We start from the raw sequence: 14,276 nt of genomic DNA, 5'->3' as shown, positions 1-14,276 counted from the left end.
TCACATTCCACAACTCAACTCACTTGTCCTCCCCTTTTGTTGTGAGATTTATTCATGGGCATTGTGGCTTTTGAGAAGGGGGGGTGTCACTCATAACCTCAGGCGTGACATGTCTTCCTGACATTGTGTACAAAACCAAACACGCCTACCAAGCAAATTAAAATTTTATTCCCTTCTCATCTATGGTTAAGACATCTATTGTAAGACAATATTGGTATTGTCAAAATATAAGTGATATGATTCTTGGGTTTACCCAAAATAGAGATTTATCTTGAGAAATGTGACATTCAAACCCACAAACAAAATACTGTACGCTCTAGTATGTAACAGTGCAATTGGTCTGCTCCCAGGAAATGGGAAAAATTCGGGAATCTATTTTATCTTGGGGGGGAAAACTGAAGCAGTCCTCAACCTCTTGGAGCACAAAAGCTAGTCTTTGTACCCTATACAAGGGCATTAAGGTACCTTCTATTTTGGCTTGATTCTGTGCTCATACCATGTCTATGGATTAGACTGCATGAGACAGACAGTGTTGACAGACCAGCCAGTAGGAGTCACTAGTCCTGCATCAAGGACATAATCCCTCACTGGCCTCCCACCCACTAACACTGTCAATATGTTCATTATGGCCAAGCCAGAGGCTCCAGTCCTGGGGACTGAAATCATGTCTCTGCAGTGGTGTGTGACAGCTTTTTCCACTGCGTAGCTCAGTGTCCTTACACCACCTTCCTGACCTTACTGACCACAGTATTAGTTCCAGCCTGATAATCAAACTGAAAGGGCGTTTCATTTACTTGAATCTTGAGGTCTTGAGCAGGCCACAGCCTTGCAAACTTGTATGCTTCCTATTCCTAAACTTCCTTCCTCCTATGGTTCCTTTTGAAATGACTGTCCAATGTCCTTTGATCATTATTGGAGACAGCCCTCTATTGTAGCCACCAGAGCAGTGAGAGCTCCACCTCCTGCCTTGGTACAGTGGTAGCTGTTAAAGGAAGGTGTTACATCAGCTCCCCCATTCACATTTTCCCAGACAGTCTAAGGATTCAAACTGGCTTCTCTCCAGTCAAAAGGCCACTTCTTTAACCTTAAGGCTATCTTTGCCCCTGTTATGCCCCTGTATGGCAGCACAGTACATTCCACTGCAGTGAGGCCAGTGATGTGTTGGTGTTTCCACACTTTTCATTAAAACCCTGATGGAATGAAAAAATAGCTCCTATGTTAAGAAGGTCAGGCACCACTGTTCTGCTACACATTAGCTGCAGAAATGTTAAAAAGATTTAAATCATAGGATAAGGATTAAAAAATATGTTTGTTTTAGCTTGCTTAGGGAATATTTCAGATGTGACAAGTGGGTTTTTCTGTCTCATTAATTTAAGTTGCCTTCCACTGTGGTGTGACAGGCCAGAAGTGAAATGACTTTATGAGAAAACTCAACCTCCCTGTGATAGACTGGCAAGCTGTATGAGGGTGTACCCCACCTCTCGCCCAGTGTCTGCTGGGATTGGCTACAGCCCCCCCACAACACTCAAATGATAAACTGTATAGCTAATGGATGGATGGGAAATTCAATCTCAACATTATAGTGTCAAATTTTACATCACGTTTCCATTGTTACCTCACTCCTCAGACTATAAGGATTACTGCATGTAAAAACAGGGAAATTGTAGTTTTCTTCCACACAGATTCAGCAACCTTATTACAAACCAGCGTCAGTAATTGCTGCTGCTGTCACAACCAGCGTGTATCTGTTGACATCATTCACAGATCTCCAACTTTCAAAGCACTTTTTTTTTACTCAGAATGACTAAAATGACTGATTAATGATAAATGAATCATGGACTAATTGTTAATCAGTTAACTAATTCATGATTCAACATGGATTGATTATTAATAAGTTACACTTTGCTACACACAATAGCAGCTAAGATTCCAAAGTCAGGGAGCGAATGATATGTGATAAAGTTTGTTAGCTCAGTTAGTCAACAAATGATGAAGTAAAATTCAACGGTACTTGCGAAGCCTAATTCAACATTTAATTCTAATTTAACATTAAGAATGTGCCCTGAAACAGTAATTTCTTGCAATTATATAGTGCCACAGATCAGTTTTCTGAAAATAATAGAATAAATAAAGATAATTGAAATGATTGAATCAAATCTACTGGAGCAAACATACATACAGAGGCAACCTATTGTAGAGTGAATGGGAAAATCCTCAGTAATTCTACTTCTTTCCTTCATGTTGTGATCCTCCAAAGATAACAAAGTGGTTCATGGTAGTAAGACACTTATGATTAAAAAGCAACAATTTAAAGGTCAGATAAGGATTCAAACAGATGAATCTGTTTTAATCTGCTCTGCTTTAATGACACAGTCAGACTTGCCTTGCACATTTCATGAAATATTTTTGTTTCTTGACCCAACAGTTACCAATGTGGCAGTTTGATGTAAATAGTGATGAACAGTAAGAAGGAATCAGTCACAGTGTAAAAGAGTCTTGGCAGATTGTGTTAATGGACCCATAAGATAAACTAAAGCTGGTGTGTTGAGTTGTGTGAGACTCACTTATGCCAAAGCAAACCAGTCTGCTAGTGCTGAAATAAATATTAGTGTTGAAATAATAAATACTTTTTGGCAATTATAATTATCTAAACTACAGCTGAGATGACAGTCGCTGTCCCGCAGAGAATAATGTGCTGCTGCTTCATTAACAGTAGAGTAAGTTTTAATATTGAGGCCATTATAAAAAGCAAAAGATCTCACTCTGTTGGAGGCAAGTAGTCTTAATGAACTATTTAATACAAGTGTGACTGTACATGATCAAGCATGTAAGAAAAGCAGTTTTCTGATGCTTTTATTGTGAAAATAATAGATTATAAACCATAAGTAAGAATCAAAACATAAGAATATGCCACCCCATTGATAGCATATTTACTGTATTGTTTTCACTTGTTTTAAAGGCTTACTTGTTTTTTATGATTTTACAATATGTTACTCCGCTGTGTCAATACATGCAGAGTTTCCTGTTGACAGACCGAGAATAAGAAGGAAGGGGAAAAGGAAGTCTTTTTATTTGTCTTCCCCCTGCAATGATCATTCCTTTTTTGGAAATGCGCTCTGTCCTGTTCTGTCTTGACCTGTTCTCTCTCTGACCCCAGCCACCTTAATCTCATGTGTGTGACTCTATCTTGTACTTTTCTTTTTTCTTTTTCCTTCTCCTTTTTTTGAAGTACCTCTTCTTCTTCTTGTCTGTTTATAATCTCTTTCAAACCTAATTTTCCTCTTTTACTGTCTTCTTCCATCCTGCTTTTCTTCTCCATCTCTGGCCTTTTTTCTGAGTCATTTCATGCTGAACAGCTTAGTCCCTTCTCAAGAAAAAAACACAGCATAAACAAAACCTTGGCAGGGGATAGTGATAGTCCTCCTCTGAATCCCCCTTGATTTTCTTGTTCCATCCAACCAGAGAAATCCCAGCCAGGAGAAATCCAGGTTTTATCCCCACCCATCATCACCCCCCACCCCCAGTCATTTTTTCTCCTCCCACCTTCGGGCAGATTGCCTTTCTTTCTCTTGCAGAGACTTTATCACATCTTCTTATCTCTGTGTGGAACACAGCCCAGGTTTAGAGCAAACAAACGTATTTGGTCGGCTGTAGTTACCTGCAGTAACTCCAACATGTTTATTATGGTTGCCATCCATATTAGTTAATCTTTTTTACTATTTACCTGGTACCAGCTTATCAAGAAAGAACCACACAGTACAGTGTGTGATCAATAGCATTATCACTGTAGAAGTCAACAAATCTTACTATTCTCCTCGTTAGTTTATTCATCACACAAGAGGCTTCTTTACAGTTTAATTGAACTTTATTTCCATATAGTCCATTATATGTTCTCAAAAAAACAAGGTCCAACATGGTTTAGAAATTAGTCAACTGACAGCATCTAACTTCAGACTATGTTATAGAACAGGTAAAACACACATGATTGTATTTTATGTTTTTTTTTTGTTTGAAAGCTTTTTAAACCAGGCAATTCACTTTCTAAACTTACACTTGACTATACGAGTGGATTTGATCGTTGTAACCCTATTAACTTCTATTAATTTTGCACTTAACATTATTGTAAACCACAGCACTCTACGCAACCCCTACCTTCCAGGCTGCCACTGGTTTCAGTTCATTCCAGTTCATAGTGACTCAGCAGGGACGTGAAACTGGAGACAGTTAATCTGTCACACTGAACAATTTGCTCAGTTTGCTCTTTATCATTAATTTCTGTTCAGTGTAGCATTATAGCTGTATTGTAATGCAGATATGAGCAGGGGACAATTTTGAAACTCTCCTTGGTGGTGCATTCAAGGACACACTGATGTCCAAGAATTAATAGCTAGGATGTCAGAGGAGCAACACACTATGAAAAATAAACATGGATTTGACTGCTTCATCCATTAGAAATGATTAAATCTCTGATGTCTGAGTGTCTGTGAATGCACCAAGAGTTAGAGTTATGAAAAGCTCTCCTGACTGCATTACTGCGTTGCAATACTACAGCTGTTAACTAAAGGAAACTTGTTAAACATGCTTAAATGTGATGCATAACTTCTCTCAAGCAAGTCACAAGTCTCTGCAAGTTGATGTTTATAGTGCACTGAAATGAACTGAAACCAGTGGAGGTCTGGAAGGTAATAAATCTAAAATCTTGTGGTTTGCATAAATGAAAAACACATTTGATTTTAAGGTAGTGAGTTAAGACATGCAAAACAACTGGAATGATCCTTTCAGAAAAAAAAAATATTTACAAGTTGGCTTAGCAGAGTGCAGTCATAAAAATAGTATGCAAAATGTTCTTTCTAATTATTTATACTGTTAAAGGTCTTTCTGTGTTTTCCTCAACATGGAGTGTGTGTGTTGTATATGTGCACATGTTCTCGTTGGTCCCTGTTTTGGTCCAGTTTGGTCTTGAAAGCAGTCAGGTCACATTTCTCCTAATGGCCTAGGTAAGAGTCAGAGTTTCTCCATCCTCGCTGACTGGCCTTTCAGAGGACAGGTTGGCGCACTGCTCGCGTTCAGGGGTTGTTGATAATTTGCCTGGGTCGTCCGTAACCTGTCATACCAGCTTGAGATGCTCCTTTATTTGTGCCCATTTGCAGGCCAATGACATTTCTGCCTTCGCTCAGCTGCTCCTCCGAGAAGTCTCTCCTGTTCTCCTGGGACTTCCTGCACACGTACGAACAGACAACTCTTAGTCCACAATGTCATTCCTCAGCACTGAAATGAAACCACCTTTGTTTTACCAGACCAAGTCATGCACTGGGGAGAAAATTCTCATACTCACTTATGGAACCAGCTGGGATCTCCTTTGTAATTCCCGTCATTCTTTGTGACTGCCAGGCTACCCAGAGCCATCAGGGTCCTCTGGACAGCAGCCAGGTCTTTGCCTAAAGACATGCAACAATCTCAAATGAATAGAGCCCACACCAAATACAGGGACGAGACAGTGACTCTCCTCCACTAAGTGCAGCTTCACTTCCTCTTTTATACTGCAATAACTCTGCAAAACACTTAACAAGATAATTGTGATAATACAGATGAGTTCTGCTGGTTGTCTTACTTTCGAAGAGGTCTACAGTCTGGAACATGTCAGTTTTGGTGACTCCATAGCTTTCTGCAGCTTTGAGGAACATGGAGATTTGCTCCATTTGCTTAAATACCATGCCAGAGGGCTTGATGGTCTTGACCGGCTTGTTGGAACACAGGCTGTTGATAAGTTCACACAGCACCTACAAGCACATAGAAGGAGCAGATCCCTCTAAGTACACTGTAAACTACAAAGCTACATAGTGATATTTACATTTACGCAAACCCAACACTCACACATCCATCCTTGAGCCAGATCTGGAAGCCGGTCTTGCCCGGCTCAGGCTGGCCGACGCCAGAGCCGCACTGGGCGATGATCCACGCCACCAGCCTTTCCTCCAGTTCCGGGTCGTATTTCTTATCAATCTTACTCTGAACCTCACGGGTCAGACCATAGGCAGGACCTTTGTTTGCCATGCTGATCCTGTTGGGAGGGAAAGTCAGTGTTAGATTGAGCAAATAGCTCAACAAACTTTACTCCCTGGCACTGTATTGTGTCCTTTTCAATATGGATATTTAATAGATGTAATTACATTCACATTCAAATTCCTTCCCTGCTCACACCCACAACCCTGGCTTACATTCAGAACAAATAGGATTTTAGTCGCTGTCTACCTTATATGTGCACGTATGCATGAATGTATTTCGCGTTGTGTGTTCTGTTTTTCATGAGCTCCTATTAGTTTCACAGTTTCAGAACGAGCGAGAATTCTTCAAGGGGGCTGTTGTACTGTTGGAACTTTGGTTAAAAACAGATTTAAGTAAAGGTTAACAGTAAGTGTAAAGGCATCTAGTGCTGATGGTTAGGAATTATTGTTTTGGGAAATATGATTATTCCGATTCTGGCAGAGAGTTAGATGAGAATATGCAAGAATTTGATCATTCTGTTGTGACTGTGTGTTAAATGTGATGGCAAGGCTAGACTTAGGAGAGGAGTTCTAAAAATGCACCTGCGTACAGCCGAGCACATTTAATCATCTTCTTCATTTATGATGTACAGAGTGAAAGTTTGTGTCGCCATTATCCAGACCATGTCAGTGTCATCATTTAATATTCTGTGCATGTACATTGGAAGAGCTAAATGCCTTGAGGAATTACAACCCTGCTGTCCTCTGTAAGTAATTATGGTTAGCCTCTCTGACTTATTAATGTAGTATGAGCTTCCTGTTAGCTTCAGCAGAACTGCCCCGCTCCCTGCATCCTGTTTGCTCATTCAGCTGTCACTTCCTTCCTCCCTTCCCTGACAAAGGTAGCTATGTGTATACAGGACTGTAAACAAAACAATACACTTCAGCTCACTATGGAAACAGCTTTTAACTGAAAAAAAAAAACCTGTTAAATTGTAAGAGAATGAAACGGTAGGTGTTAACTGCTGCGATGCAGTTATTGCTTTTACTGATCTGAATCAGTGAGTGACAAATGTCTAGGAAAGCAGATAACATGTGAAGATGTTTATAGCTGATAGGGAATTCCTGCTCCTGCCCAAGAATGTGCACAAAGAAATGCACACAATATGATACAAACAGTATATGTGGTTCTGTGGTGATACTGCATACTTTTTGCCTTGTAAATGGCTGGACATACCACATAAGATTGCATGCATAAGTGCAAAAGTGTGTTTAATTTTAGCAGTCAAACCAGGTTTAATATACAGCATAAAGTACATACATCCCTTGAGGCCAGAACAGCACACCTATTAAATCCCTTGCAAAACAGAGGTTTGTCAGCCTTACATAATAAGTGTTGATAGTTTGACAAATCATCATTGTCTCTAACTGCTCCGCACTGGAGCCCTCGCTGCCATAGATCACACTTGTGTCTCTGTTCATTGTCTGAGGTTGCATTGGTTGCATAAAATATTGGTGGGCATGTGGAGGAGAAGCATCTTCCTGACCATTAGGCTGCTCCAAAAGCAATTTGTTTCAGCAACAAGGGTGAAGTAAATATCCAAATATCTGAGCTGTTGAGCACTTTCTTTCTCAATCAGAGGAGTTCCATCTGTGGTGTCCTGGCACGCCCAGAGAAAAGCCAGCAGCTGCTAACATCAGGACTTATCTCTGCATGCAGTGAACGGTGAGGGAAGATGAAGAGAGTCTGCTCCTCCCAATTAACCCTTAGTCTAACCTTGAACTTTGAACCTGTGATCTCTGAACTACAGAGATCAGTCATATGATTAGGCATGACCTAATCGTGTGACTGGATGTCACACGATTAGGTCATACCACTGCCACTCTGACAAATGCATGGCTGCTTTTACTTGACTGTAAAGTAGACTGCAAACAGATACAGCAGGGTAGGCTATTCAAGCACAGTGTATGTACAGGTGTTTGAGTGTGTGTTTTGGAAGATTATGTGGAGCTCTGTGCTTTAAAAATCAACTGGGAGCGACCTTGTAGTTACTGGGAACATCTTGTAATCATAGAGTCAAAGCTACAGCCCCCCCACCCCCACAAAAACCACGATGTCGATAATGGATGTGTGCTGCTGGGGTTACTGAAGTGATTTCTAAGCATCAAAAATACGTTTTATAAACTGGTTGATGTGTTGCTCATATATGCACTGGCAAAGTGGTAACACATTTTGATTTCCAGTCAATGTATTTTGCCTTGTTTGTCCTTTATCTTGCAGTCGTTATGCAAGAATTATTATTCTTTGCTCTGTGCACTTCAGTGTTGAAGATGACACCTCACAACTAAACTAGCTTTTTGGCTTCTGTGACTGCACAACCACTATTAACCACTTAAAAGACATATTTGTACACTGACATGTCTCATAGTTTGTTATAAATGGTCTCACTCTTCGCCTAGTATTTGTTTCAAGTCAGACCAGCACAGCTTTTAGCTTCAACATTATCATCCAAACAACAGTGTGTGTGGTGTGTAAGTCTGTAATGAGATAACTGACTTTGTTACTTTCTCACCAAAATACAAACTTTCAGTAGCCCAGGAGCCTGAGCACACCTGAGCCTTTCCATTGATCCTCTGCTTTACCTTTACACAGTGAAAACTTTGAATACTTGACTGCCACTATGTCACCCCACTGATCAGCTCCCATGTGCCATCTGAGGGGTTAAGTGTCTGACTCAGATGCAGCTCCAGTTGTTACTGTTATATTCATCATTCTCATCCCCCGCCCAAATTCTTAAACTTTGGTATCACGGTAACATCCGTTACAAGATGTTTCACAACTTGCTGTTGCAACAAGGCTGAATAAAACTACGTCATCAGCAGTTGCTTTTTACAATTTAACACCATCTCAACCCAGTGAAATCTGATTACTGGCCCGTTTAGTTCAACAAAAGACTGAGAGGCTGATCTGCGACCTTTGCGATATAAACATAATGGATCTAAAAGGATAAACTAGTTCACATGATTAATTCTGACAGAGTACACGAACACATTCCCCTTCCCCTGCTCTGCACAGTCCCAGCTGCTGCTGAGCCACACTGTTATCTCAAGGCTCTTAAGTTTACCTTGTCACTGGAGATAGCACAAACAGCCCAGACACCAGCTAAAGTCACAGTTTTCTTAAGTTATGTCCAAAGCACTCGCTTGCACATAAAACTTTACGTTGGTCCATAAATGTGACAACACGTGACAGACACATGCTGCGTTTTACTGCCACATCCTGTGGTGCTCAGAGCATATATTAAAGTAGAAAATGACATATTATTAGACAGTGCCGGCTACATGTTGAAGGGTCTCTGATGAGAGATTTGTCAGAGGCTGAAGCTGTTAACATTCCCTGAAACTGTGAGGCCTCACATTCTGCTGTGAGCACTGAGCTGAGAGCTGAGAGGTAGATAAGAAGGAGGATTTCATAACACAAGAATTTACAGACTAGTGGCTCACTCAGAAGGCATCTAATCTTTACAGAAAGAGCTAAACTTTAACTAAGCGCCCAGTCTTAGTCTCTGCATGATCAAACATCAGCAGGAGAGAAGGAGACAGAGAGCGAGGGTGGGGTGTATGATATATTATACTCTTTTTTTTTTTTATGTTTCCTGCACAGAGTTAGCCACAAGCCCCACAAAGCAACAAAGAAATCTTTCTCACTGCCAGTGAGAAACTAGAAAAGTGAGTTTGATGAATGAGGCTAAGAGAGAAGTGTTTACTTACTTTGTGTAGTAGCTTTCAGGTGAGTACAGGTGGGTTTGGGCTCGTGCTGCTGTGCTCCCGCTCTTCTTCTTTCTTACAACACAGTGCAGAGTGCACCGTACAGAGTGCCAGTATAAATACTGCAAACACCCTTGCCTGAAATATATGACTTCACTACACTCAACAGAAAGAGGGAGCAAGAGAAGAGATACGCCTTCAGGTCCTCTTATTTCACTCTATGACCCGCCCCTTTGCTCTTTCCCTGTTTCCACACTCAAATTGTAATTCCTTATTTAGGAGAACGACGGGAAGGAAAAAGAGAGCATGTGACTGGAGAGTTTTGGTGTGGTCACTGAAAAGAATTCTCCAAATTTCTCCCTCTACCGCTAAAGAACAAGACAGGATTAGGAGGAAAAGGAGGGAGGGATGATAAAATCCTCGAGAACAGTGAAGTTTGTGGGAGCACAGGAAGGGAGTTACAGTAATTAGAGAGCAGGAAAGCGCATGTGGGAGATTTATTTATTGCCTTAATTCAAATGGATGATGTTTGCGGCCTCTCACGTCTGTCTAAAACTGAAACAGGCAGCAGGCAGCTGTGGAATGTAAACCCCTCCTCTCTGCCGAGTTTCATTTCAAGACATAATAAAGAGGAAGAAGAAGGACGAGTCGTGACACATCACAGCATTTTTTCCTAGTAGTGGAAAATGTAAATCCATGAGAAATGGAAGTGACTCTTGTCCTTGTGCACAGTTACAGAAGCTACAGCTGTATATCCAGGCAGTTTCTATGACAACAAGCAGAGACACTCCCTCTGAGACATTCCAGTCCCCATCAGCAAGTCAGGACCTGGCGGGGCTTTGAGATGAAATGACGACATCAGACATGATAACATTGTGAGGAGTTGGCAGTGTATGAGGTCATCTACTGAGCACATCAGTCGTGAAAATGTGGGTGTCCAGAGCTGCTGTGACATGTTTATGTTAGCCAAGTTTTGTGTCATTGCAGCGACAGTTTTTATATTTAACCCCCCCGACGTCTACAGGGTTAATGATTGTGGCAACCTGAGAGTGGTTTCGTTGTGGTAGAATATTTCCTCTTTCCTGCACACAAACACTGCCTCTTCATGAAAGGTCAAGTCAGCTGCTAACGTTGCTTTCACTGTCGACACTTTTACTCGTCGTTTGAGTTTGAAGTGTGATCACTCAAAGTCAAATTCAAAATAACACAAAATGAAGAAAAGCAGGGACATATAATGTCTTTATCTATTTATCTTTGCTTGTGCAGTCAGAAGTACTTTGTCAGAAGTAGCCTTTTAGTATGGAAGATTTAAAATGCCTAAAACAAAACAAAATAGAAATAAAGTGATGATCTTCACCTTAATTCACCTGTGTAATTTGATTATAATATGGCATTGGAAAGTCTTGTCACAGTGAAAAGCAAAATCTATTTTTTCATTTAACTACGACATTCTAAATGCACACATAAAAAGAAGATAGACATAACAATTTGTATTATATTACTTTGTATGATAAACTTAGAATATATAATATGCTTTTGTATAATTCAGACTACCCAAATATACTTGTAAAAATGAAAAGCTTCATCTTTACTAGCTACAACATTAAACTGCTGCTTGCACATTCATGTATAAACAAAGAAAAGGGCCATTTTGCATAATGAATACCTCACTTGTGATACTTTTGTAAAATTTTGAATCCAAGACTTTTACTTGTAATGGAGTGCTTCTGAAATCTGGCATCACTACTTTTATCGAAGTCTCCACTGGCAACAGCCTCTATCTGGTGAACATACAGTACAGTGAACTGGTTGACACGCTGGGTGTGGAGTTAGAGGCGTGTGACTTGGAAGAAAGTTCATGTTCAACCAGATGACAGATAACTGTGTGTGTGTGTGTGTGTATGTGTGTGTGGGAATGTGGGAAACATTATCCAATAAACCTGTAAATGGTGAAGATACACACAGATGAGAAATTCCACATGTGGGTGAGCTGTGAGTGAGAGGGAAACACACTCAAAGTTTCTTTGTTTTTTACTCTGAAAATGTTCTAATGCCAAGGTGGTAACAGTTCATCCTTTGCATTATCCCCTGTCCTGGTCTCAGGCTATCCTTAACCTTAATCATTCTTCCTTGTGTTTAAACTTTGCATTTCCAAAATGCTGTGTTTGCAAGAAACGAGTCCAGCTTGTATTTGCAGCATTTTCATGCCAGATACTGATCAGCCCCACTGTGAGTCTCTACAGGCTGTTTCTGCACCACAGCAACATCTGGTGGCTCAGGGGGGCAGCCAACAGCTGACATCCACTCATTGCTTTTTCCTCTGTGGTGTAGTTTTAACTTTACTGCAAGGGTACAAACAGCTAAAAGCAGCATTACATTCCACACTAGCTAACCAGTATGTTAAATGTGATTTTGTTCCAAGGGAAGACAATTTGACGAATCATGCTCTCTGTCCTCTGGAGTCAAACCCGTCCTGAGAACAGATTTAACAGATTTAATTGTAGATGGACACACCGCTGGGTGTTGATGACCCTGCTGAGAGCTGCTAATTGAAAAAGAGCTGCCTGGTGGATGCAAAAAAAAACCTGTGATGTCATCAGGGTGTAAAATCTGAAGCTGTTACACAGAAAAAGAAACTTAACAGATGGAGAAGAATAACTGAGCACCAAGAGAAAAGTGGTGTGGCTTTTGTTTTCAGCCTCAGAATGAACAATTCAACTGCAAACCTATTTTGGGTCAAAAAAACAAAACAATATCTGATGTTCCATAAAATCTGTCTCAGTGGTTTCTGACTTTCAGAGAGTTATAAATATTCAAAGTAGAGTGGGCTGTCTCTAGTCGAAAAATAAATAGATAGATTTTAGCCCTGCTAGCCGTATAGCCCTGGGGATGGCCTGATGGTCTGCCTCTTTGGTCCAGACTGAAATATCTCAACAACTGTTGGATGGGTTGCTATGAAATTTGGTACACACGTTCATGTTCTCCCAGGATAAACTGTACTAACTTTGGTGATTTCTTAACTTTCCATCATCCAGTACTTTGATTCATGACCGAATACCTACTGCTATCAACTTCAGAAGTGCATTTTGCTTAGCGCTAACCAGCAAATGGTGTCATGCTAACGTGCTAAGCCAAGCTGATGAACATGGTGTCAGGACTATAACATGAGCATGTTAACATTTAGCTCAAAGCACCGATGTGCCTGCAGAGCTGCTGCTGTGAAGACAGACTGAAAGACTGGACTTCTGTAATAGATGCTATTTTAGAAGAGTGAAGGGAATTTGATTTGCCCTTCACCTTAAAATAGTATTAATTTTGACTGCTATTTTTGGATTTAGTCTTGAGTCCTGAGATCAAAAGCCATTTTAGTTTTAGGCCCTCCTTTATTTTTTGACAGTTTTGGTTGACTGCACTTGACATTTAGTCCTTTTTAGTCATTAGAAGAGAAGTTGATCGGAAATGAACATTTTAGTTTGGGTCAAGAACAAGAATGAGCATCTAATCTAACAAACCCTGAGAATCCAGAAAAGGAGAAATCTCTGTGTGATATCATCTCCTCTTGATTCATCAATGAAAATATAGAGATTTCATCATAGGTTTTACTTTGAAACTCCACTTTAGTCACTTATTTTTTCTCATCGACTTTTTGTCTTCGCCACCAGGAAAAAGTTGTTAAAGCTGTAAAATGAAATGATGAAATATTCATGTTTCACTTTGTAGTTTAAGCTTCACCAACGTTATGATTATCAAAACCGTAACATCATTAAATCTTAATTTTTGGAAGGAGGCCAAGGATGCAGCTCAATTGTTTAACCTTGATGATATATTGTCTTCATTCATTGTGTGAGGCATGAGACTGAAGTCCTGATTATATTTGCATATTTCTGTAATGGCTCCTGTGGTCTAGTACCATCTTAAACCAAATGCTAATGTGATTGCATACTGTAGGTCCCTGAAACTGGGTCCCTGCATACTGAGCAGTCAGTTGAAAGGGAGTTATCATCATTTCATTTTCCATTGACTTTTTTCAGAACATTTCATGTATGCAAGATGTCATTGTGCACTCAATCTGATGGACAGCAAATGGAAAAACAATCGTCAGGACAAATGATAACTGCGCACTTTCTGCAGCTCACAACTACACGCACAATGTTGTGTTGATAAACGGACGTTTTGAGCCAGTGTGCCAGATCACCTCTTTATCTAGACATTTTATGCACACAACCACAGATCAGCGGTTGTGAGCTGTGGGAGGTGTGATGATGAGATACGTGGATGAATAAAGGAGTCTAGATTAAGACAGCAGGTGGTCCAGCAGTGTCTGACCCTTTGGGACAAGATGCCAGTTAGACACAACGGGGAACATTCATTTAAATTCCTTATTTATTCACAATCCTTTTTCCACTTTCATTATGTGAATCTGTGCCATGTGGCCATTGCATAGAAATATTTATACCATCTTTTTCCTCATCTTAGACACGTACATTGCTACAAATCCCAATATACAGCACAAGAGCAGTTTTA

General features: G+C 40.3%; 1 protein-coding gene across 1 annotated transcript; it reads right to left on the bottom strand.

The window, feature by feature from the left end:
- Positions 1 to 3,843: 3,843 nt before the first annotated feature.
- Positions 3,844 to 9,930, bottom strand: LOC108893858 (transgelin). Its single transcript, XM_018692271.1, has 5 exons — positions 9,756 to 9,930; positions 5,875 to 6,061; positions 5,612 to 5,780; positions 5,336 to 5,438; positions 3,844 to 5,217 (listed from the first exon to the last, which is right to left on the bottom strand). The coding sequence occupies exons 2-5, from the start codon at positions 6,052 to 6,054 to the stop codon at positions 5,067 to 5,069; spliced, it is 603 nt and encodes a 200-aa protein (XP_018547787.1). The 5' UTR covers positions 6,055 to 6,061; positions 9,756 to 9,930; the 3' UTR covers positions 3,844 to 5,066.
- Positions 9,931 to 14,276: the final 4,346 nt, after the last annotated feature.

Source organism: Lates calcarifer, linkage group LG20 (assembly GCF_001640805.2).
Source record: "Lates calcarifer isolate ASB-BC8 linkage group LG20, TLL_Latcal_v3, whole genome shotgun sequence".
Lineage (NCBI taxonomy): Eukaryota > Metazoa > Chordata > Actinopteri > Centropomidae > Lates > Lates calcarifer.
This window is presented reverse-complemented; position numbering and strand designations above follow the sequence as displayed.